This window comes from Geotrypetes seraphini, chromosome 2 (assembly GCF_902459505.1).
Source record: "Geotrypetes seraphini chromosome 2, aGeoSer1.1, whole genome shotgun sequence".
In the NCBI taxonomy this organism is placed as follows: Eukaryota; Metazoa; Chordata; class Amphibia; order Gymnophiona; family Dermophiidae; genus Geotrypetes; species Geotrypetes seraphini.
In genome coordinates this window covers 254,843,124-254,867,300 of record NC_047085.1, presented here as the reverse complement: position 1 = coordinate 254,867,300, position 24,177 = coordinate 254,843,124, and the positions used below count along the sequence as shown (strand labels likewise).

General features: G+C 43.5%; 1 protein-coding gene across 2 annotated transcripts in view; it reads left to right on the top strand.

The window, feature by feature from the left end:
* Positions 1-24,177, top strand: part of TNRC6B (trinucleotide repeat containing adaptor 6B) — a 712,161-nt gene that overhangs the window by 249,021 nt on the left and 438,963 nt on the right. For both annotated transcript variants that reach the window (XM_033929420.1, XM_033929419.1), the window contains one exon: positions 11,688-14,045. In XM_033929420.1, the coding sequence (XP_033785311.1) occupies positions 11,688-14,045 (2,358 nt within the window). The remainder of the gene's footprint in view (positions 1-11,687; positions 14,046-24,177) is intronic.

The window sequence follows — 24,177 nt, the reverse complement described above, 5'->3', positions numbered from 1 at the left end:
TACAACAGATGGATACTAATAACATCCGACCTGGGTACTTTCCATCATCAGGGAAGGATACTCTCTTCATTTCTCTCAGATTCCACCAAAGCTTCCACCAGAGCTTCCTCCAATCCATCCCAGACCGCCCTTCTTCTTCAGGAAGCTCAAGCTCTGTTTCGTCTCCATGCCATCGAACCAGTTCTCTTGGAACAGCAGAACAGGGGGTTTTACTCCTGTTACTTCCTTGTTCTGAGGAAGACGGGCGATCTGCGACCCATTCTGGATCTCAGGGCTCTCAACAGATTTCTAGTCAAAGAAAAATTTTGAATGTTGTCCCTGGCATCTCTTTATCCCCTTCTCGAGCAGAACGACTGGTTATACTCTGGATCTCAAGGAGGCCTACACTCATATTCCCATCCATCCGGCCTCCCGTCAATACCTCAGATTTCGGGTGGGGAATCTGCATTACCAATACAGAATTCTTCCCTTCAGTCTGGCCTCATCTCCCAGAGTGTTCACCAAGTGCCTGGTAGTGGTAGCAGCAGCTCTACGGAATCATGATCTTCAGGTATTTCCCTATCTCGACGACTGGCTTATCAAAGATTCCACATCTCAAGGGGTTATTGTAGCGACCCAACGGACTACCTAGTTCCTACAAAGCTTGGGATTCGAAATCAACTTTCCTAAATCTCAACTTCAGCCCTCTCAGCATCTACAGTTCATTGGAGCTGTTCTGGACACTGTCCAACTCAGAGCATTCCTTCCACAACAACGCCTGGATGCTCTTCTTCAACTCTGTCGCACTGTGTCTTCCCGCTCTTCCATCTCTGCGAGACAATGATGGTGCTTCTGGGTCACATGGCCTCCACAGTACACGTGACTCCTTTTGCCAGACTTCAACTCAGAATTCCTCAATGGACCCTGGCATCTCAGTGGACGCAGGCTTGCTATCCTCTTTCTCGACACATCAGTCACTCCTTCTTTGAAGAAGTCTCTCCATTGGTGGATGCTCTCTTCCAATCATTCCAGAGGCTTGCTTTTTCAAACGACAGACTCTTCCACTTACGCTTGGGGCGCTCATCTCGATGGTCTCCGTACTCAAGGCCTCTGGACCAGTATGGATCGTCAGTGTCATATCAATCAGTTGGAACTCAGAGCGATCCTCAAAGCTCTCCAAGCTTTTCAACATCTCCTTCACGACACAGTAGTCCTCGTTCAGACGGACAACCAAGTCGATATGTATTATGTCAACAAACAAGGAGGGAAGGGTTCTGCCTCCCTTTGTCAAGAAGCTCTGGAAGTTTGGGACTGGGCAATCCGTCACAACACCTTCCTCAGAGCTGTCTACATTCAAGGGGCACAGAATTGCTTGGCGGACAACTTGAGTCGTCTCCTGCAACCTCACAAATGGACTCTCCATTCCTCCCCTCTTCATCACATTTTCTCGCAGTGGGGAACGCCTCAGATAGACCTCTTTGCAGCTCCCCACAACTACAAACTGCCTCAGTTCTGCTCCAGGATATACTCTCCTCACCGCTTCGAGGCAGATGCTTTTCTTCTGGAATGGACAAATCTTTTCCTCTACCCATTTCCTCCATTTGCTCATTCTCAAGACTCTGGTCAAGTTGAAGAACGATCATGCCACCATGATTCTAATCGCTCCTCGGTGGCCGAGACAGCCATGGTACTCCCTTCTACTTCAACTTAGCAGGAGGGAGCCATACCTTCTACCAGTTTTTCCTTCTCTGCTTACACAGAGTCAAGGATCTCTGCTTCATCCCAACCTGTAGTCTCTACACCTGACAGCTTGGTACCGCTCAACATAACTCCTCTTCAGTTTTCTCAATCTGTAAGAGATGTTTTAGAAGCTTCTAGGAAGCCTACCACTAGACAATGCTATCACCAAAAGTGGACTAGATTTTCTACATGGTGTTTTTCTCATGATAAGGAGCCTCAGCATTCCTCCTTATCTTCTGTTTTGGACTATCTTTTGCACTTATCCGATTCTGGCCTCAAGTCTACATTTATACGAGTCCATCTCAGTGCAATTGCGGCTTTCCGTCAGCCTATTGAAGGGAAACCCCTCTCTGCTCATCCGGTGGTTTCCAGATTCATGAAAGGACTTTTCAATGTCAAACCTCCTCTCAAACCGCCTCCTGTGGTTTGGGACCTCAATGTTGTCCTTTCTCAACTCATGAAGTCTGCATTTGAACCAATTGATAAGGCTCATCTGAAGTATCTCACTTGGAAAGTAGTCTTTCTCATTGCTGTCACTTGTGCTCGACAAGTCAAGTTTGAAGGAAGTTTATATAGATTTGATAAATCACTTATCTATAATTTACTAAGCGAGTTAAAATAAAATATAAAATAAACATTCAATTCAACGAACTGTTTAAAATGGATTAGACGGACAAACATACAGACAAACTAATACATAAGGAAAAAGGGAGAAAGTTACGAAGTTAATGTTTTTTAAAAAAGAGATAAGAAAGAGCCATGAGTGGAAGGAACATGAGGAAAGATAAAGAAATTTTTTTATTTTTATAAATGGTGTTTGCTGCGCTGTGAGTATGTCAGTTAAAGATTAAAAGCGTATCTAAAAAGAAAAGTTTTCAGGTTGTTTTTAAATCGATTAAGGTCCTTTTCTTCTCTTATATGTTGTGGCAGAGTATTCCAGGTCTGAGGGGCCATCACCGAATATATGTCATGATGTCTAGTACCAATAACTTTTAAAGAGGGAACCGCCAACAGCCTTTGAGCTGTGGAACGGAGAGAACGTGATATGTTATATGGAATAAGCATTCGGTTTATAAATTGTGGTTCGTTAGTGGACAATGTTTTAATTACTAGAAGCAGGATTTTATAGGTTATACGGTGATTAATGGGGAGTCAATGTGAATCAATCAAGAAGGGAGTTATGTGATCATATTTTTTTCTGTTGTGGATGATTTTAACAGCGGTATTTTGGATTATCTGTAAACATTTCTTTTCCTTTTGAGTGATATTTAATAATAAGGAATTGCAATAATCGAGCTTAGCAATGACAAGTGAGTGTATTAAAATATTTAACAATTTAAGTTCCAGAAATTTGGAAATAGAACGAATCAAACGTAAGCAATATAAGCAGCATTTGACAACATTACTTATGTGTTCGTGATACGATAGTTTGTCATTGATAATAATCCCAAGCATTTTTAACGATGATACTAAGTCTAGATGTATGTTATTAATGGTAAATGGAGCACCCAAATTTAACCCCTGTTTCCATGGAAAAAGTAGAGCTTTTGTTTTTTTTATATTTAAAGCTAATCTATTTAAGGTAAGCCAGTTTTTAGCTTTAGTTGCTGACCTACCATTCACTGTGTTCCATCATGACAAGGTAGTTCTTTGTACTCATCCGAAATTCCTACCTGAAGTGGTTTCAGAATTTCAACTCAACCAATCCATCGTACTTCCAGTGTTTTTCCCGAGGCCTCATTCTCATCCTGGAGAATCAGCTCTTCATACTCTGGCATGTAAACGTGCTGTGGCCTTCTACTTGGAACGCACCAAACCACACAGAACTGCTCCTCAATTTTTTGTTTCATTCGATCTAAATAAGTTTGGACATCCAATTTCTAAACGCACCATCTCCAACTGGATGGTAGCTTGTATCTCTTTCTGCTATGCCCAGGCTGGATTTCCACTTCACAGTAAAGTCACAGCCCATAAAGTCAGAGCAATGGCAGCTTCTGTAGCTTTCCTCAGATCTACACCTATTGAGGAGATTTGCAAGGCTGCTACTTGGTCCTCGGTTCATTCCTTCACTTCTCACTATTGTCTGGATACTTTCTCCAGACGGGATGGACAGTTTGGCCAAACAAATTTATTCTCCTAAGTTGCCAACACTCCCACCATCCCATATGTGAGAATACCTGCCTGCTTGTCCTGGGATAAAGCACAGTTACTTACCGTAACAGGTGTTATCTAGGGACAGCAAGCAGCTATTCTCACAACCCACCCACCTCCCCTGGTTGGCTTCTCTGCTAGCTATCTGAACTGAGGAGACACGTCCTGTGTTGGGCGGGAAGGCACTCGTGCATGCGTGGTGCGTCGATTCAAAACTTCTAGTTTCTTCAAGCAAGTCTACTTGTGAGGCGTCCGCATCGGGGCTCCCATACGTGAGAATAGCTGCCTGCTGTCCCTGGATAACACCTGTTACAGTAAGTAACTGTGCTTTATGGGTTAAGTTACCAGGAAGAAATGGACCTGACATAAAATTGGGACTTTACTATCGTCCACCTGGACAAACAGAAGCAAAAGACAAAGAACTGGAAGCAGAACTAAGGCGGTAATGCAAGAACGGAAATGTCACGGTAATGGTGGACTTTAACTACCCCGGGATAGACTGGAGTATTGGAAACTCAAACAACGCAAGGGAAATGGAATTCCTAGAGGCTGTGCGGGACTGCTTCATGGAACAGCTCGTCAAGGAACCAACGAGAGGGAATGCAACTCTCGACCTACTACTCAACGGGCTGGGGGGACCTGCAAAGGAAGTGGAAGTAATAGGACCACTAGGAAACAGAGATCACAACATGATCCAGTACAAACTAGAAGTAGGAGCATCAAAAGGGAAAAGAATCACAGCGACAACGCTCAACTTCAAGAAGGGGAACTATGATGCTATGAGAGCAGTGGTGAGAACGAAACTCAGGAAAGGCTCAGGAAAAACATAGACTGTGGAGCAAGCATGGTCCCTATTCAAGGACATGGTACAGGAAGCACAAAACCTGTATGTCCCCAGATTTAGAAAAGGGTGCAAAAAGAATCAAACAAAAGACCCGGTGTGGATAAGCAATGCAGTGAAGGAAGCGATACGGGACAAGAAACAATCGTTCCGGAAGTGGAAAAAGGACAAAACCGAGGAAAACCAGAAAGAGCACAGGGAACATCAAAAAGAATGTCACCGAGTGGTCAGGAAAGGAAAAGGAGAATGCGAAGAGAGACTGGCCAAGGAAGCAGGAAATTTCAAATATTTCTTCAGATATATTAATGGGAAGCAACCGGCGAGGGAGGAAGTGAGACCGTTGGACGATGGAGACATAAAAGGAGCGGTAAGGGGGAAGAGGAGGTGGCTGACAGATTAAACATGTTCTTCTCGTCAGTCTTCACAAGCGAGGACACATCCAATATACCGGTATCCGAAGAAATCTTTAAGGGAGACTAAGAAGAAAAACTATCGACATTAGAGGTAAGCCTCCAAGATATCCTTCGACAGATAGACAGATTGAAAACCGACAAATCCCCGGGTCCAGACGGGATCCACCCAAAGATATTAAAAGAATTGAAAACCGAAATAGCGGAAATACATCAAAAAGTTTGCAACCTGTCCTTGAAAACAGGGGTGATCCCGGAGGATTATAAAATAGCAAATGTCACACCTATCTTCAAAAAGGGATCGAGAGGTGATCCAGGAAACTTCAGACCTGTGAGTTTGACCTCAGTGCCGGGCAAGATGGTAGAAGCACTGATAAAAGACAGTATCTGTGAGCATATAGAAAGGAATAGGCTAATGAAAACAAGCCAACATGGCTTCTGCAAAGGAAGATCAAGCCAAACAAACTTACTACACTTCTTTGAAGGGATAAACAGCCAGATGGACAAAGGGGACCCCATAGACATCATATATCTTGACTTCCGAAAAGCCTTTGACAAGGTATTTCATGAGCGACTACTTAGGAAACTGTGGAACCACGGGGTGGAAGGGGACGTACATAGATGGATCAAACACTGGTTGACAGACAGAAAGCAGAGGGTTGCAGTGAAGGGCCACTACTTGGGCTGGAGAAGGGTAACGAGCGGTGTCCCACAGGGGTCTATTCTCTGGCCACTGCTGTTCAATGTATTTATAAATGACCTGGAGGCAGGGACCAAGTGCAAAGTTATAAAGTTTGCAGATGACACTAAACTGTAGCAGGGTTAAAACTATAGGGGAATGTGAAGAACTGCAAAGAGACCTTACAACATTGGAGGAGTGGGCGAATAAATGGCAGATGAACTTCAATATAGGGAAATGCAAGGTCATGCATATAGGGAAAAAGAACTCGATGTTCAGCTACAAAATGGGGGGGGGGGGTTTGGTACTGGGGGAAAGTAACCTTGAAAAAGACTTGGGAGTGTTGGTGGATATAACAATGAAACCAACGGCGCAATGCGCGGCGGCCTCAAAGAAAGCAAACAGAATGTTGGGTATTATCAAAAAGGGTATTACAATAAGAACGAAGGAAGTCATCCTGCCGCTGTATTGGGCGATGGAAGGATATGGCGATACTTGAGAGGGTCCAGAGAAGAGCAACACGAATGATTAAGGGTATGGAGAACCTTTCATACGCTGAAAGGTTAGAGAAACTGGGGCTCTTCCCCCTGGAAAAGCGAAAATTCAGAGGTGACATGATAGAGACTTACAAGATTATGAAAGACATAGAGAGGGTGGGGAGGGACAGGTTCTTCAGTGTACTAGGAACAACAAAAACAAGAGGGCACTCGGAGAAATTGAAAGGGGACAGGTTTAGAACCAATGCTAGATAGTTCTTCTTCACTCAGAGTGTGGTGGATACCTGGAACGCACTTCCGGAAGATATAATAGGACAGACTACATTAAAGGGTTTCAAAGAAGGACTAGATAAATTCCTGAAGGATAAGGGGATTGAAGGCTACAGATAAATTGAGGACACAGAAGCAAAAAAGGGCATAGATAAAAGGGAAAAAAGGGGTTTTTCAGGATATAAGGGAGTAGGAATCAACGGGTTAGACAAGAGATCACTCTACAGTTCATGGACCTGATGGGCCACCGCAGGAGCTGACCGCTGGGCTCGATGGACTCTTGGTCTGACCCAGCGGAGGCAAATTCTTATGTTCTTATGTATTTAACGTTGCTCCGTTTGAGTGAGCAATTTGTCTAGGTCGCCACCTCTCTTACTTGGGATCACCCTGTCAGTAACTATAGCTTTGAAACAGCTAAAGCCATGTCCTGTATCTTGGCAATGTTGCACTAACGGAGCCCCGATTTTGTGTGTGTGGATTGCCGACCGATGTTCTGTGAACCTGACGTGTAAAGTCCTAGTGATTTTCCCAACGTAAACCCTGTTGCAAAGGCAAATTAAAATGTATACTATTTTGTTGGATGAACAAGTGGTAATATGTTGTAGACGATATTCCCTGTTATCATAGGGATTGATAAAATTGTCTCTTTCTATCATAACTATGCAGGATTTACATGTGCCGCACTTGGAATGTGTGCCAGATGGCAGTCCATCAGGGACAGAAGGTAAAACTGCCGGGCTTAACAATTCCAAAAAAATAAGGAAAAGTCACTCTATATTCTTTTATAGTCAAATATATTTATTGAGCTCAAGATAAACAACAATCATGAGGACAATGGTAACAGCAGATGTGCTCACATTTTGGCTTAAACATATCAATAACCCCACCCCCCAACTGAAGCACCCTACCCAACTCCCCCCCCAACCACCCAAACCCCCCCTCCTTTGGTGGGTCCTCCTTCAAATGGTACAATAATAAACAGATAAGAAACCAATAGAACAGGCATATCGGGTACATGAAACAGTGCAAAGACAAAAGTCAGCAATTAAGCAGACGGCTGCGAGCCACTGAAGTCATAGTAGTCCAAAAGGGTTCCCAGACATATTGGAAAGTACGGCCTGAGAGGGAGGAAAAGTCCTGCACATCACGCCTCTCCCACATCAAGAGAGTAATCATCCTGCAGCGCCAAATAGTATAATCAGGTGCGTCCCCCTCAAGCCACTTCAGTAGAACACACTTTAGGGCAACAAGGACAGTCCATTTAATAAAGGTAGCAGCCCCCCTCGGGTGAGGGCAATAATGAGGAATAGCTCCAAACAACAGTAAAGGCGAGCGTTGAATCGTAATGTTCCAAATACGCTCCACAAATGTAAACACAGCATGCCAAAAGGTCTGTATATGGGAACAAGTCCAGAACATGTGACCCAGGCCTGCATCAGGAGCGTGACAGCGGGGGCAGGCAGCGGTGTCACGAAAGCCTGAGAGATACGCCCTCCTAGGAGAAACGTACAAGCGAAAAATCAGCTTATAATGTTGCTCCCAAAAGGTAGTATATTTTCGAAAGGCAGGTAATCTACGGACTGCCTGGTGAATCACATCATCAGGCAAAGCAATTGCAAGGTCACTTACCCAAGCTTCCCATGGGCCAGTGAAATCAAACATGGGGGACTCATCTTTCAAGTGGCGATGATGGAATTTAAGGGGAACAGAAAGTTGGGAACTAATGGTAAATGCCGTGGATAATAACTCATGGCAAGAGGCCTGTAAAAATCTAAAAGGCAAAGAAGAAAGGTAATGATGAACCTGCATATAAGCAAAGTAATCAGTGGGCGGGAGACCAAATTCCTCGCTCAAATTAGCGAAGGATTTAATTTTACCAACATCATCAACTAGGTGAAATACATAATGAATGCCCCTTGTTTCCCACTGAGCAAAGCTCATCCCATCAATCCCTGGTAAAAAGGAAGGGTTAAAACGTATAGGTAGAAAGGGAGTGACGGAGGCAGAAAGAGAGTGAAACTTACAGACCCAGCGCCAAACCTTCCGCAAGGGACGATGCAGCACCTTTGTTGAAAGAGATTCAGGCTCAGTTGAGGGAAGCGAGTGGAAATAAGCACTAAAATGAGTAGAGCGAAAACAATAAAGTTCCAAGTGGGTAGCAGTGAAAATAGAAGTCCCTCTGAAAAAATCATTGATGTGGCGCATTCCACAACCAATGGTGAGATAGCGAAGATTCAGTAAACCCAATCCGCCCTTGTACCACGGTATCGTCGCCCGTTTATAAGGGAGATGGGGCTTCTTCCCTCGCCAAAGAAAGCGTTGGACTAGGCGTTCTAAGCGGTGTTCATCCCGAGATGTCAAGAACAAAGGAAGAACCTGGAAAACATAGAGCCAACACGGAACAATAAGCATATTGTACAAATACACACGGCCCAAAAGAGAAAAGGGTAGATTTCCCCAAAGTTGCAACTTATTTTGAAGAGCCAGAAATAAAGGCTCTACGTTCAATCGATATAAAGTGGACAAATCCAAAGGAAGGAGCACTCCCAAATATTTCAAAGAAGAATCAGCCCATTGAAGGGGGAACACCCCCCTCCAAGAGCGACGAAGGTCGGGAGAAGAGGGCAAAGCGAAGGACTTATCCAAATTAAGTGTAAGACCAGAATAAAAACCAAACTCAGAAAGAAGATCTAGCGCAGTAGGCAGAGAAACCTCAGGTCGAGTGAGGATTAAGAATAAATCATCGGCAAAAGCAAGAGTCTTCAACTCGATCCCCCCAATTTGGAGGCCCTGAACAGCAGCAAATCCCCTAAGAGTACAAAGCAACGATTCCAGAGCAATCAGAAAAAGAAGGGGGGGAATGGGGGCAACCCTGCCGAGTACCCCGAAAAATAGGAAAGGAATCAGTCCTGGTTCCATTAATCAAAAGAGAAGCCCTCGGGTTACAATAAAGTGATCTAATCGCATCAAGATAAAAGCCACCCAAATCTATTTTCTTTTATAATGAAATGAAAGCAAATGTCCAGCAACTGCTGTAAAACTAATGCTCAGAGACATGAAGGCAAATAAAACCGCCTCACCACCCAATCATCGCATTGTTCAATACAGTGTCAGAACAGTGACAGTGGTAGGTATTCAACTTGCAATTGCCTGAATGGCTATAAGCTCTACATCTTGAATCAATTACTTGAAAAAATCAGACTTAGCTTGAAATTAACTGGTACCAACATGCTACATTTCGGTACTGCTTCAGGGAACCGACATTGCACTGCTAAACCACCTCAAACTTTGAGTGATGAAGTTTTTTGGCTCTGTTGTTCTTACTAGAAGTCTGGCAAGTGCACAGCCCATCTTTTATGAACTTGCCAGACTTCTATTTGAGTTCCAATTGATAAATTTTGAAATCTTCATCTATATATGATTAAACTGCTATTTTTGCACAGAATTGCCGTTTTGCACAAAATTTCCATGTTGCACAGAATTTTTTATATGACCTCATACAACACTATTATTAACTTTGACAATCACAATAACTTATTTACACAAAATTATAAAGTTTATTGAAATTTTTTTAAAAAAATATCAATTATAGCATTTAATGAATTATTGCATTCATATAAAAAAGATGGAGGCGGACCAATGATTGAAACCATAACATTGCATTTGTCAATAGCCTTTGGCTGTTACACAGCAATATGGTCTGAGGTTTTGCATTCTTCCATTTATGATCTATCAGTGCAATTGAATTGACAAAGTTAATTTTTGTTTCATTCCACTTGTTTTGATATTTGGTTATGGAATTACTGCTTTTTTGTTTTGTTACTTGAGAAACAACATCCATGGAAGAGATTTGCAGGGCTGCAGTGTGGACATCAGTTCAATAAGTCACATCTCTTTATTGTTTGGCTTGTCTGCTCTCCAAAGCTTCTTTGTGTTTTTTAATCTAATAGAGAATGACACGGGGAGAAATGTGTCCCTGCAGGAACTCAATTTCCCCATTCTGTCCCCGCAAGTTTTGTCGCTGTCTCTGCCCCATTCCTGTAAGCTCCCTTAGCCGTACAAGCCTCAAACACTTAGGATTTTAAAGTGTTTGAGGCTTGTGCAGATGAAGTCAGAGCTTGCAGGAATGGGGCAGAGATTGGAAAAGAACTTGGTGGGGATGGGATCGGAATATGAGATCCTGTAAGGACTGGGAATAATTTATCCCCGTATCATTCTCTAGAATCTAACTCTGCCCCCCAGGTCCAATTTTCTAAATTTCCAGGCTGTTTTCTGAAAAAAAGGCATATTGCTATCAAACATGTCTCATTCTGTGTAAAGCAATTTATAGCTACAAAGCCCCATCTGTGAGGGATTGAGATCTTGGTTGCACTATGAGAAAATTGAGTTTCTTATCCTGTAGCAGTTGATCTATGAACAGCAGCATAGAAGTTCTCGCATTAAACTATTATAAAGAAGGAGATTGTCCTATGAAGCAGGAAATTGTTTGTATGCATGGTAAAGCTTTTCAAAAGCTTCTATAATTTTTCAAAGCTGGAAATGTGCTACACATGCTCTGTTTGATATTATCTTTCTGGAAGGACTTTTATCCTGGTGTCCATAGATAACATCTGCTACACGTTAGGAAATTGGTCTTCTTAAACAGCAGTATCTCACACAGCCCATCTGCCTCTTCTTATGGAATCATATACATATTGCTATGGCATTTGCAACAAAAAAAAAAAAAAAAAAATTTATATGAAATCACACAGTGCCTGATTGTCTAACTGATCTCAGAAGTTTGCTTGTCTAATTGTGAAGCTTTTTTAAAAAAAATTTGGTTTGGTTGTTCCTGAAATAAAGGAGTTTGCCACAGCTCACAGTATTTTAATTTATTCAGTTGCAGCAGCTGGTGTTTGTGCATGAGACTCCTTCTTTTTATAGTAAGATGATATCTTATAAAGCATGTTGAAGGTGTCTAGTTGTTTGATGCCACTGTTCCAGCATGTGCTACAAATTGTAGGCATTTTGAGGAATGGAACATTATAATGAACTGTATGTGTAATAATTTATGCATAATATCGGATCTTTTTAGAAAGTTAACTAAGGAGTATAACTGACCACTTTATTTTTTAACCTAGATTCAACGACTGGTGGTGCTGCTACTTCAAATTATGCAAATTCTACTTGGGGCCCTGGAGCTGCCTCCAACAATGGCACCACCGCCAACTCTCCTCACATCTGGGACAAGGTGATTGTAGACGGGTCTGATATGGAAGAGTGGCCTTGTATCGCCAGCAGAGACACTGAGCCACCTTCTGAAAACACCGACAGCAACAACAGTGCCTCAAACTCCAGTTTGGAGAAAAGCTCCTTGTCGGGAAGCACCACTAGTAACAAAGGAAAAGGAAGCCAGTGCCAGTCTGCAAACACTGGGAATGAATGTACTCTTGGGGTCTGGAAATCTGACTCCAAAGCTAAATCTGTTCAATCTTCCAATCCTACTACCGAAAGCAACAATGGACATGGAAACTGGAGGAACATAAGTGGACAGGACAAAATTAGTCCAGGTTCTGGTTTCAGCAATTTTAATCCAAATAACAACCCATCTGCCTGGCCAGCTTTGGTCCAAGAAGGCAATTCCAGGAAAGGGATTTTGGAACCTGAAAATGGAAACTCTAATGCACAGCTTAGCACATTAGGTCAAACCTCTAGGGAACTGCAGTCAAAGATGGAAAATGCGGGTGTTAATTTTGTCTCGGGCAGAGAGCAGGCTCAACTTCATAACACTGATGGACCAAAAAATGGAAACACTAACTCTTTGAACTTAAGCTCACTTAATCCTATGGAGAATAAGGGAATACCCTTCGGAATGGGCTTAGGGAACCCTTCCGGGAACCCTTCCAGGAACACTGATGCCCCCTCTCAATGCACTGGAGACAGGAAAACTCCAAATGTTGGATCCTGGGGTACAATTAGGGGGCCTTCTGGAACTGATATGGTCTCTGGGCAGAATAATTCTGGAAACAATGGGAACAATGGAAAAGATAGGGAAGACTCTTGGAAGGGACCTTCTACTCAAAAATCTAATGGGTCAAGAAGTGAGACTTGGGATAATAGCAGGTGTACAGGTGGCAGGTCTTGGAACCTTGGACCTCAGGACCCAAATGAAAACAAGTGGGGTGAAGGCAGCAAAACGGCACCTAGGGTGTCTCAGGGAGAATGGAAACAGCCAACTGGGTCTGATGACCTGAAAATTGGAGAATGGAATGGTCCGAACCAACCAAATTCTAGCACCAGTGCATGGGACAATCAAAAGGGCCATCTCCTTCCAGAAAATCAAGGCAATTCCCAGGCTCCCTGTTGGGGAAGAGCTTCTAGCTCTACGGGAAGTGAGGTTGGAGGTCAAAGCACTGGAAGCAATCACAAAGCAGGAAGCAGTGACAGTCTCACTTCTGGCCGTAGAACTCACCGGGTTCCACTCCCTGATTGTCAGGCAGTCTTGCAGTCTATGCTGAACAGAACTGACTTGGACCCTCGAGTGCTTTCCAACACTGGTTGGGGCCAAACTCAAATCAAGCAAGACACAGTTTGGGAGACTGAAGAGTTGCCAAGGTTGGAGGTGAAAGCTGATAAAGGGACTGAGGGATGGGAGAGCTCCACCACACAGACAAAGAGCTCAGGGGGTTGGGCTGATGTACCCAGCCAGTGCAATCAAAACAAGTCTGGATGGGGAGAGCCCAGTACTCCAACAGAATGGAAAGACTCCAAAAATACAGCTGGGTGGAGTGATTATAAAAATTCCTCCAGCTGGGGTGGGGGTATGGGTGCTGGTGCTGGTGGAGGAGGAAGACCAGATGATAAAACATCTTCTTGGAATGACAGTACTTGCAACAAAGAACAAAGTTGGAGTGGACGACAGCCAAATCAAGGGTGGTCTTCTGGAAAAAATGGCTGGGGAAATGGAGAAGACACAGACACAGTGAAAAGTGGTAGTGAATGGGATAGTTCAGGAAATAAAACTGCACCAAGTTGGGGTGATGGTGGACAACATGAGATTGGGACTTGGGGCAATGGGCCTAACAACAATTCTGTTCCAAAAAGTGGTTGGGATGACTGCAAAAGATCCCAGGGCTGGAATGAGTCAAGTAGGCCAGCAAGCTCTTGGAATAAGCAGCAGGAAGGTGCTGGATCTTGGACTGGACCCTCACAGCCACCTCCATCAGGCAGTAGCCGACCAAATTCAAGCTGGAAAAGTGGGCCGCAGCCAACTATCCTAAAAAATGAGGAGCCTAGTGGCTGGGAGGAACCATCCCCTCAGTCAATCAATAGAAAAATAGACATTGATGATGGAACTTCTGCTTGGGGAGACCCTAGCAGCTATAACTATAAGAACGTGAACTTGTGGGATAAGAATTCGCAAGGCGGGCATGGACATATTGCACGAGAACCGAACCTGCCCAGCAGTGCTCAAATGGCTAACAAAGCAACACCATCTGGTATTTTTTTTTCTCTTTTTACTTTATTCTTAGCTGTTGAATAGATTGATAACGGATGAATTTGTTATTTTTGGTTTAAGGATTTAATTGTTGTTTGTTGTACAAAATACATTACTAAGAGAAAAGTATCATGTCTACAATGTAATTAAAATATACCACAAGGCAAAACTTTTTTTGTTTCTCTGTAGAAGTAAATTTAAAATTTAGGGGGGTGGGGGGCATTATCAAAATGTGCTACTGTTAAGTTGGGTATTATCTTACCACTAACTCTTGCTATTGCAATACAGGTCCCATTTTCTGCAATGAGACATAGTTACGCAGGTAAGGCTAGTCTCGGGGCACTGGTTTTTGACCTAAGGGCCGTCGCATGAGCAGACTGCTGGGCACAATGGACCACTGGTCTGACCCAGTAGTGGCAATTCTTATGTTCTTATGTAACCAGGGTTAACAGTTAAATAACCCTTCTTCTGTTACATCCTCTCTGGAGTCTGTACCTATGCCCGCGAACCAGGACTTGCAGAAATCCACACATTTTCTTTATCTGCTCCACTCACATGATTGAGGAACACAGAGCCCCCTGCAATTTTCATTTCTGGAAGCGAACCATGCAGAAGTCTTTCTGATTTGCTCTGCTTTTTTTTCTTATTTTTTCATCTTAAGTTCGTTTGTTTGTGTTTGTTTCGGTGGCGTGAGATCCCCTTTGAAATGGTTCTCTGCCCGGGAAAGGAAGCAGTTTCTGCTGAACTGGACTACAGCTTCACAGTGCAAGCTCTGCATGAACCTGTGGAGCCAGCCTGCAGTGTGCCACCTTTTGGGCTCGGGGCCCATCCTCCTTGGAGCTAGCTTGCCTTCTGACTTTGCCAGAGGCTTAAGCACAGGCTGTTTGCATTCTGAGTTACAGCCCTTGGGGTATCAGGGCATAGGCTGTGTTTTCTCGCCCCTGGTCATGTAGAAAGGTTTCAAGGGGGTGGAGGTTTCGGTCTGGGTCCGTCTGACTGGCAGTCCGAAGATCTTGAAGATTGGACTGTCTGGAGCACTTTTGAGGCAGAAATTCATTTCTCTTCAGCTGCAGTCAATACACCTCCATTATATCCCATGGGAGAATCGGTGTAGTCTTAAAACAGCATTTTTTTTTTTTTTTTTACAATTTCTGGGGGTAGAGTTCATGTCTCCCACCTCCAGAACCCCAGTTTTGGTGTGTTTTATTTTTTCAAATCAAATTTACTGATGCTGGCCATCTTGGTTTTTATTGATCTTTTTTTCAAAGTTTTTATTTTCTGCCTCAATACCACTTGATTTTGCATAAAATCATTAGGGATAGACTCTTCAGCCCTTAATCTATGAAATTCATGTGAGGATTGTGCCTGTCTGCCAGCAGAGAAGTGTCTTTGTACTGCATTCTGCAACTCATGAGGGGAGGGGGTGGGAGCTTTGAGCCTCATCTCCTCTGGGTCCTCTAGGGCTGAGGAGCCAAAGTGAGTCTAGAATTGAGAAAATATCCCACCTAGTGCCCGTTTTTGGTAGTAGTGCGAAATGCAAGCACTCCAAGGACTTTTTATAGGCCTTGTTGGAGATCCATTGAGACACTGCTTCTGCCCAGGTGTGTGGCCTTTCCCTGGGCTTGATCCAGCTCATGTGGAGAGCTTATCTTATGGACCCGGCTCACATAGTGCAGCCAGCGGGCTTGCCACATTCTTCCAAGCCGGTGCCTTTTTTTGCTGGGGTCCTTGCATGAGTCCCTTCTGCCCAGGCTCCTATGGACCCAGAGTGCCTTAGTTGGCACATTGATACTCTGCCTCTTTTGTGGTCAGTCACTGCCTCCATCCTGGATGATATTGGTACCCTTTGTAGAATGGTTCAGCAGGATACCTAGGGGAGCCATGATCTAGGTAATGACCCTCCATACGCTGGCTCTCAGTCAGTGTCCACCCACTATGTTGTGGATGCCATAAAGGTACTAAAGCTGGAGATTCAGCCCTCCACATCTCAGTGTACTGTCATGAGTCACTTTAAGACTCTGGCATATTTTTTCCTGCACATTCAGTTCTCACTGCCCTAGTCTTGGAACAGTGGGACACTCCTGAGAGTTTTTTTTCAGACTGATCTATGCTATATCTAAGCCTTATTCTATTAATAGAATTTCAGCAGCTGTTTGAGCAGCCCGAAGCTGATTTGGCAGTGGCTCAGGTCACCAAGCGCACAGCCCTCCCTAGTGTAGAAGGGAGTGCTGTTTAAAGACTTCCAGGATCACAGGGTTGACATGGTTTTAAAGATTTTTTGAGATGGATTCTTTGGGCATTAAGGCAGCAGCAGCGGCCTCATTTGTGGCACGTGCCAGTCACATGGGAGGACGCCCACCCACAGCTAGTGCTGGAGGGCATAAATTATGTGGCGGATGCCTTGTAATCCTACAGAGCTCTAGTCAGGTTTTTGACTTATGCAGTGTTGGGCTTGCAGGACGTTTTGAATCTGCTACTGGGCTGGAGATTTGGCCTGTAAGGTGATGTTGAGCAGGCTTCCATTCAAAGATCCAGAGTGTTGTGGACTGCCATTCTAACTCTTTTTCCAGATAGCATACATCCCTCACGCAGGTTTCTCTAGAATTCAGCATCATCTGCCCTGTGGTAATCGCACAGTGCTTTAGTATCTCAATCAGGGCAGCCCCTCTTCTAAGAAGTCCCTATGTTGCCTGGTTTTCAGCTGCCCCTCCTTGTATTGGAGGTTGATTGTTGGGGTTTCTCTAGGACTGCGAGACACCAGGAGTACTCTCTTGAGTTGGGAGGCTCAGATGCTGTTCCATTGGATGGAGCTGCACCTTCAAGCTCTCTCTGGTGCATGTGTCTGGAGTGAAAACTGGGCAAGCAGTCTTTCTGAGTCACTGAGAGATCACCTCTCGCAGGGTGCATTTTATCTCATTGTGTGTTGTTTTGGCTAGCTGAAGATAGACTTGATGGTTTCAGTCAAGTGCTTCTTCAGTTGTTGAACAGAGCCAGGAAGCTTATGCTTAGATGCCTTGGTTCAGCTCTGGCCAAATCTGGATCTCCTTTACATTTTCCAGCCTTGGCCCCATGGAGTGTCAAGTCATTTGCAGGATAGCCTAGCCACTCATCTGGACCTGGTGATCCTTGTGACCTCGGACTTGCATCGCCATTCGTAGAATACAGATTTTGTCCGATTTCAGAGGGATGGAAAACTTAAGCTCTCTCTTCATCGTGACCTCCTCATTCAGTGTCCAGTTCCCATGGAAAGCCTCCAGCGCATGGCTCTTGAGCGCCAGGTCTTGATTCGGAGGGGTTACCCTGCCATGGTCATTGCTATTTTGTTGAGGTCCAAGAAGCCCTCTATTATAGCAACTTAAGCCAGGACTTGGAAGGCTTTCTAGCTATGGTGTGCCAGGGCACAAGTGGAGCCCATTATATGGTCTCATTCTGGTTGTCTTGGCTTTTCTCCAGGCAGGTCTAGAGAAGGGCCTAGCGGTAGTTTCCCTCATGTTACAGGTGGCAGGTTTTTCCTGATTTAAGAGCGCACTACGGTTCCAGCGTGCTTACGAGTCATCTAGATGTGATTAGAGAATGACACGGTAGCTGTTACCAGTGGCTTGCCGCGGATAACCTGCTGAAATGGTGGGAGGAAAAAAAGTCATTGCCGTGGGTACGGGGACAAGGCCATTCACCGCCACGTGGAGCGGTGACTGACCTTATCTCCCGCAGTTAAGAGAGGGAACGCGCGCGGAATCACCGATTGGGCATCTCCCTCCCCATTACCGTGACGATTTTCTTTTTGTCTTCCAGCTGCCTGAGCCAGCTTTCATCAAGTCACATGTGGCTGCCGAAACTTCTCTGATGCAACCGGAAACAGGAAGTTGCATCAGAGGAGAAGTTTCGGCAGCCATACGCGACTTAGCCGGCTCGGGCAGTTGGAAGACAAAAAAAAAAAGAAAAGAAAATCGCCACAGTAATGTGAGGGGTGGGGGGGGGGGGGCTGCTGAAAGACATCTAGTAATCCTTGCCGCAAGGAAAGCCAACAAAATGTTGGGTATCATTAAGAAGGGTATCACGACCAGGACGAAGGAAGTCATCCTGCCACTGTATCGTGCAATGGTGCGCCCGCACCTGGAGTACTGTGTTCAGTACTGGTCGCCGTACCTCAAGAAGGACATGGCGGTACTTGAGAAAGTCCAGAGAAGAGCAACTAAGCTAATAAAGGGCATGGAGGACCTCTCATATACTGACAGACTGAAAAAGCTGGGGCTTTTCTCCCTGGAAAAGCGGAGACTTAGAGGAGACATGATAGAAACCTTCAAGATCATGAAGGGAGTAGAAAAAGTAGACAGGGACAGATTTTTCAAATTATGGGGAACCACAAGTACAAGGGGGCACTCGTAAAAATTGAAAGGGGACAGGTTTAGGACAAATGCTAGGAAGTTCTTTTTCACCCAGAGGGTGGTGGATACATGGAACGCACTACCGGAAGATGTGATAAGCAGGAGCACGCTACAGGGCTTCAAAGAAGGTTTGGATAGGTACCTGGAGGACAAAGGGATTGAGGGGTACAGATAGGAGTGGAGGTAGGTTTAGGGCTAGGATTAGAGGTAAGTTACAAAATTAGTCTGGGACCACTGTTCAGGCAGTGGGCCTGATGGGCCGCCGCGGGAGTGGACCGCTGGGCAGGATGGACCTCTGGTCTGCCTCAGCGGAGGCAACTTCTTATGTTCTTGTGATTTCACCACTTTTTTATAGCACCCAACTGTCCCTCCTAGTCCCATACATCTACTGTATTTCTACTTAGTGTTCAGGAAACCCTGCGACCCCGGTGTGCCTTGTGGGACGAGGGAGGGAGTGGAAAGAGGAAAGGAGGAGCAACATCGGTTCCACCGCCAAGCATGCAAAGAAAACTGCGAACCCCTCCTTTCATATTGGACAATATTTCCCGCCCATCATAATAATAATAATAACAACAGTTTATATACTGCAGTACCGTGAAGTTCTATGCAGTTTACAAAAGATTAAAAGAAGGTACAAATTGATAGAACTTAAAGAGGTGAAAGAAAGTTGTTAATAGGTCAAGAGAACCGTATTGAGGGGAAAGAGATGTACGGGTCAGCTGTCTAGATGTTTAAGGAACAGATATGTTTTAAGGCGCTTCCTGAATTTCTCACAGGTAGTGGGCGAAAGCAATTGTTTTAGATCTTTACCCCATAATGCTGCCTGATGTGAGAGAAGGTGTTCATGATGTTTTTTCAGTTTCATCCTCTCACTGTGGGGGGAAACGAAGTTCGAGTGTGAGCTTCTCTTGTGTCTGTTGGCTGAAAAGGAGTATTTAGGGGCTAGTCCGTATAGTACTTTAAAGCAGAGGCAAGCGAACTTAAACTTTACGCGTGCATCCAGTGCAACTGCTGGTAGTAAGGTATCACGTGATCAAATTTCTGTAGCCCGAAGATTAGTCTGACCGCTGCATTTTGCAATAGTTGTAAACGTCGCATATTCTTTTGGGAGATTGCTAAATAGGCGATGTTACAGTAATCAAGTCGACTTAGTACGAGGGAATGTACTAGGATTCTGAATGCTGATGTATCAAAGTATGATTTGATGGATCTAAGTTTCCAGAGAGTGAAAAAACCCTTTCTGATTAAGGAGTCCACCTGGTCTTTCATGGTTAGGCATTGATCCAGAGTTACACCCAATATCTTCATGGTAGACTGAATAGGGTAACTAAGTTTATTGATGCATAATGGTGTTTTGGTGTCAAGCAGGTGTGGTGAAGCAACAAAAAATTTGGTATTTTCTGAATTAAGTTTGAGCTTGAAGTCAGTCATCCATTGCTCCATCAGATTTATAGCATCTGATGCTTTGGGAATAGTTTCCGAGATAAAGTTTGCAAATGGGATGATAATCGTAAAGTCATCTGCGTAACTGAATAATTTTATCCCCAGCTGTGTTAATTGCACACCCAGTGAGGACATGTAGACATTGAAAAGCAATGGGGATAGCGGTGACCCTTGCGGCACACTGGATGGATTGCTCCAGGTATTGGAGAGATCATAATTAAAACGTACCTGATAAGTACGGGACATAAGGAAGCCACGAAACCAGTCCAACACCTCATCCCTAATACCAATAACGTCTAGGCATTGTAGCATTTTCCCATGGTCTACTAGATCAAAGGCAGAGCTCATATCAAATTGCATAATCAGGGCATTGAGGCCCTTGCTAAACAATAGATGTAGATTATCTAGGATAGCCGCAATTACTGTCTCTGTACTGAATAAAGGTCTAAACTGGGATTGAGTTTCACGTAGAAGAGAGAACTGATTAAGATATTCCATCAATTGGGCGTGCACCAATCCCTCCATGATTTTCACAAAAAATGGAATGGATGCTACTGGTCTGTAGATGGGTACTAGAGCTGATGATTCCTTACTGTTTTTTAGGATTGGGGTTATTATTATGTGACTGTTGTTAGTGAGGAACTTCCCATTTTTTAGGTTATGGGCTAAATAATGTAGCAACGATAGTTTAAATTCTAATGGTGCCGCTTTCATAATTTCCGGGGGACATGAGTCTAGAACGCAATATGATTTAGAGTATTTGTTATATAGTGTGGTATAATCATTCCATTCTAAGTCTTGAAAGGAACTCCAGTCCAGATCATATCTGCTGGTATTTCGTTTCCTTGTATGTTAGCTATTTGATGATCACTGGGGTCATTTGTTGAACAATTGTTTCTTAGGTTTTTAATTTTTGATTCGAAATGTAGTGCTAAATCATTTGCAGAGGGTAACTTAATGTTGTGGACGGGTAGAGTGTAGCGAGTGGTGTCAAATAAATTTGTGATCAAGTTGAACAGCTCTTTTGTATTGATTCCTTGTGAACCATTGCAAGATAAGTTGATTTTGGTAGAGTAGAATGCTTTATGTTTATCTTATATCAGTTGTTTGTAGCTTTTTATGTTGGCTCTCCATTTGTTATGGTCTGCCAATTCTCCTGTTTTTTCCCAAATTCTTTCCAGTCGTCTAGCTAGTTGTTTCATTTTTAGAAGTTCGGTGTCAAACCATTTCATACTGATAGGCTGCTATTAAATGATATTTGCCATAGAATGGGTTTCAATCTTTCTATTGGATCTCTATCCTGTCGCTCAAAGCTGGGCTTTGCCCCACCCATAGACTTAGGTCATGTGATTTCACAAGAGCAGTTATGTAAGTACAATTCTAGGTGTATCGATTCTACTAAGGACCCGAAATTAACAATTAAAATTAGTATAAGGGAATTATTTTTGTAAAATCATGTTTTGTTATGTGACTGGCTATATTTAGACTTTAATTTCTATGAATGAATAGAATGAAAATGATATAAAATTGCTTGCTTGCTTGCTTTTGTGCGCTGAAGGGAAGTGGAGAGAGTGGGCTGAAGATGCTGAAGGGAAATGGGGAAGAGAAGTCGCTGAAGGAATGAGGATAAGATGCTGAAGGGAAATGGGAAGAGAGTGGGGAGAAGACGCTGATTTATAAAATGAAAATTGTACAGAATATTGTTTTTTTGTATACTTTAATATAATAAGTTCAGTATAAAACTATTCAAGGCTTGTATGAATGGAATCAAATGGTTTGTGGAGACGGGGACCGAGCTCACTAGGACGGGGCAGAAACGGGGAACAATTTTTTTTCCCCATGTCATTCTCTAGATGTGATCAAATTTCTCAAGTGGGTGCTTCGTTTGTGGCCACTCCTACAACAGCCTTTTCCTATGTGGAATCTCAGGGTTGTGCTGAAGGGGCTTGTGGAAGCTCCTTTTGAGCCACTTAAAAATGTATCCCTTCTGAACCTTACAGTTAAGATAGTGTTCCTCATGGCAATTGGTTTGGCGAAGCATATTTCTGAGTTGCATGCTATCACTTGTAGGAAGCCCTTTCTCTGGATCATGGAGATGGGGGCTTTCCTCCATATAGTAATTTAATTTCTTCCAAAAATGGTTTCGGGTTTCCCTGTCAATCAGTTTGTCTTCCTGTTTTTTGTTCCACAGGGTCAGAGCCTATAGATATGATCTCAAGGAAGTTGAACATGTGGAAAGTCTTTCTTCATTACTTAGGGAGAACCACCGAGTTACGTCTTTCTGCCCATCTGTTTGTCCTGACGAGGTAGTCCAGTGTCCAAGGCCTTTATTACCAGTTGGATTTGCATGGCCTTTTCATCGACTTACATCGCCTGTGGTAAGCAACCGCTGGTTTCTCTTAAAAGCTTACTCGACCAGAGGTGTTGCAGCTTTATGGGCGAAGTCTCATTTCATTCATCCAGACAAGATTTGTTGAACGGCCACTTGGTCGTTTTTTCATCTCTTTACACGGTTTTACAGAGTGGTTGTGGAGGCTCGGTCTTACGCCAATTTTGGGGCCTCTGTATTGCAGGCAGGCACTTCTATCCCACATTAGTCGTTGCCATTGCTTTGGTACGTCACCTACTGTACAGACTCTAGAGTGGATGTAACAGAATGAAAGATTAGGTTCTTACTTTTGATAATCTTCATTCTGTAAATTCACAGAGGCGTCTGTACATCCTACCCTCTGTCTCTTATGAATTTTTCTTTATTGCCTGCATTTTACTTAAATGTTTCTCCTTTCAGGCTGAAGTATCTTCCAGTCAGCAGGCAGATCATGTGGGGAATTGAGTACCTGTTTTTACTGCTGGCTTTGTTCCAGCTTGTGCTTGTTGCATGCAGCTGGTTAATTTCCTGTTACTGATATGTTCTTGACTGTTTTTCATGTTGCCTGTTTATTGTTTCTTCTTTATCCTAGGACAAGGAGGCATAATATTCTCACATTTGGATGACATCATCCATGGAGCCCAGTACAGAGAGTCTGAAAAGTGATATCTCACTTTAAATTTTAAGAGCTTCACGACTACCTGAACCATGAATGTGTGACTGCCTTCCCGCCCGAAAAGGCTTGAGATACCTCAGTTCTTCGTTTTCTGCTGTACAAAAAAGTATCTTTTTGACTGAACTCTGTTCAGTCGGTGTTGCCTTCCCGCTTTGTGTAATTTTCTTTTATTTCTTTTTGTTCAAGTTAAGAAAAACCTTTATTTTTTCCCTTATGTCGGGGTTTTTTTACTCGGCGAGTTTCATGCTTCGAAATTGAATTTCATAACACCGAGATAATTTTTCCATCCATATCGAAACCTTTGATGGGTTTTAAGAAGGGCAATACGTGCCAGCAGTCTATTTCTGTAACCGACCCTCATAATGGTTGGTTTTAGAGTTTAAACCCTGGATTCTGTATTGGAACTTGTACTCGGTGTTCCTCATTAAAATCGCTGTCACTTAAGGCCCATTGAGCTTAGCAGGAGCAGTTCTTTGGTGCAAACATGGATATTGCCAGATCTTAGCAGTTGACATCGACAGCTTCTGCATTGGCATCAAGTTTGAACTTCCAGCATCAGAGGAACTAACTCAGAAGCATCCACTCCCCAAAAAGCATCGAGTCTCTTGATGTAGACCAAGCGATGACGCCAACACTCCCCAGCTTCGCAGGTTGTCTCTCCCTCATGATATGCATCCTCATCGAGGTCATCCACTTCGAGACACCTTGCTGCACCGATGGTACCGGCTGTTGAGCCATAAGTACCGGTGCATTCTTAGGCGTAGTAGGTCAAAAATGTTTATTCAAACTCAACATGATACGGTCCCTTTTGTCAATTCTAGAATCAAAATCTCTTAATATTCTTATTCATTCATTGGTCATTTCCATTTTAGACTATTGTAATTCTCTTTATTATGGAATCACCCAAAAAGAGATCAGGAGATTATAAATTATTCAAAATACTGCCGTAAAAATTATCTTTAATGCAAAGAAGTTTAACCATGTAACTCCTCTTTTAAAAAAGGCCCATTGGTTGCCCATCTCCTATAGAATTACATTTAAAATTATTTTTCTTGCGTTCAATGTTCAGACCAATCATTCCCCTTCATTTGACAAGACTTCTGATACCATACCATAGCATTTTTTTGCTATTTCAGCTTGTCTGCGGTGTTCTTTGCTCACACGTTTAAAGACAATAGACTGTTTTCAGTCCAATTCTTTATATGTGAGTTTGCAAACCATTGGACCCCTGAGGAAGGCGTTTGCCGAAACATGGACCGTG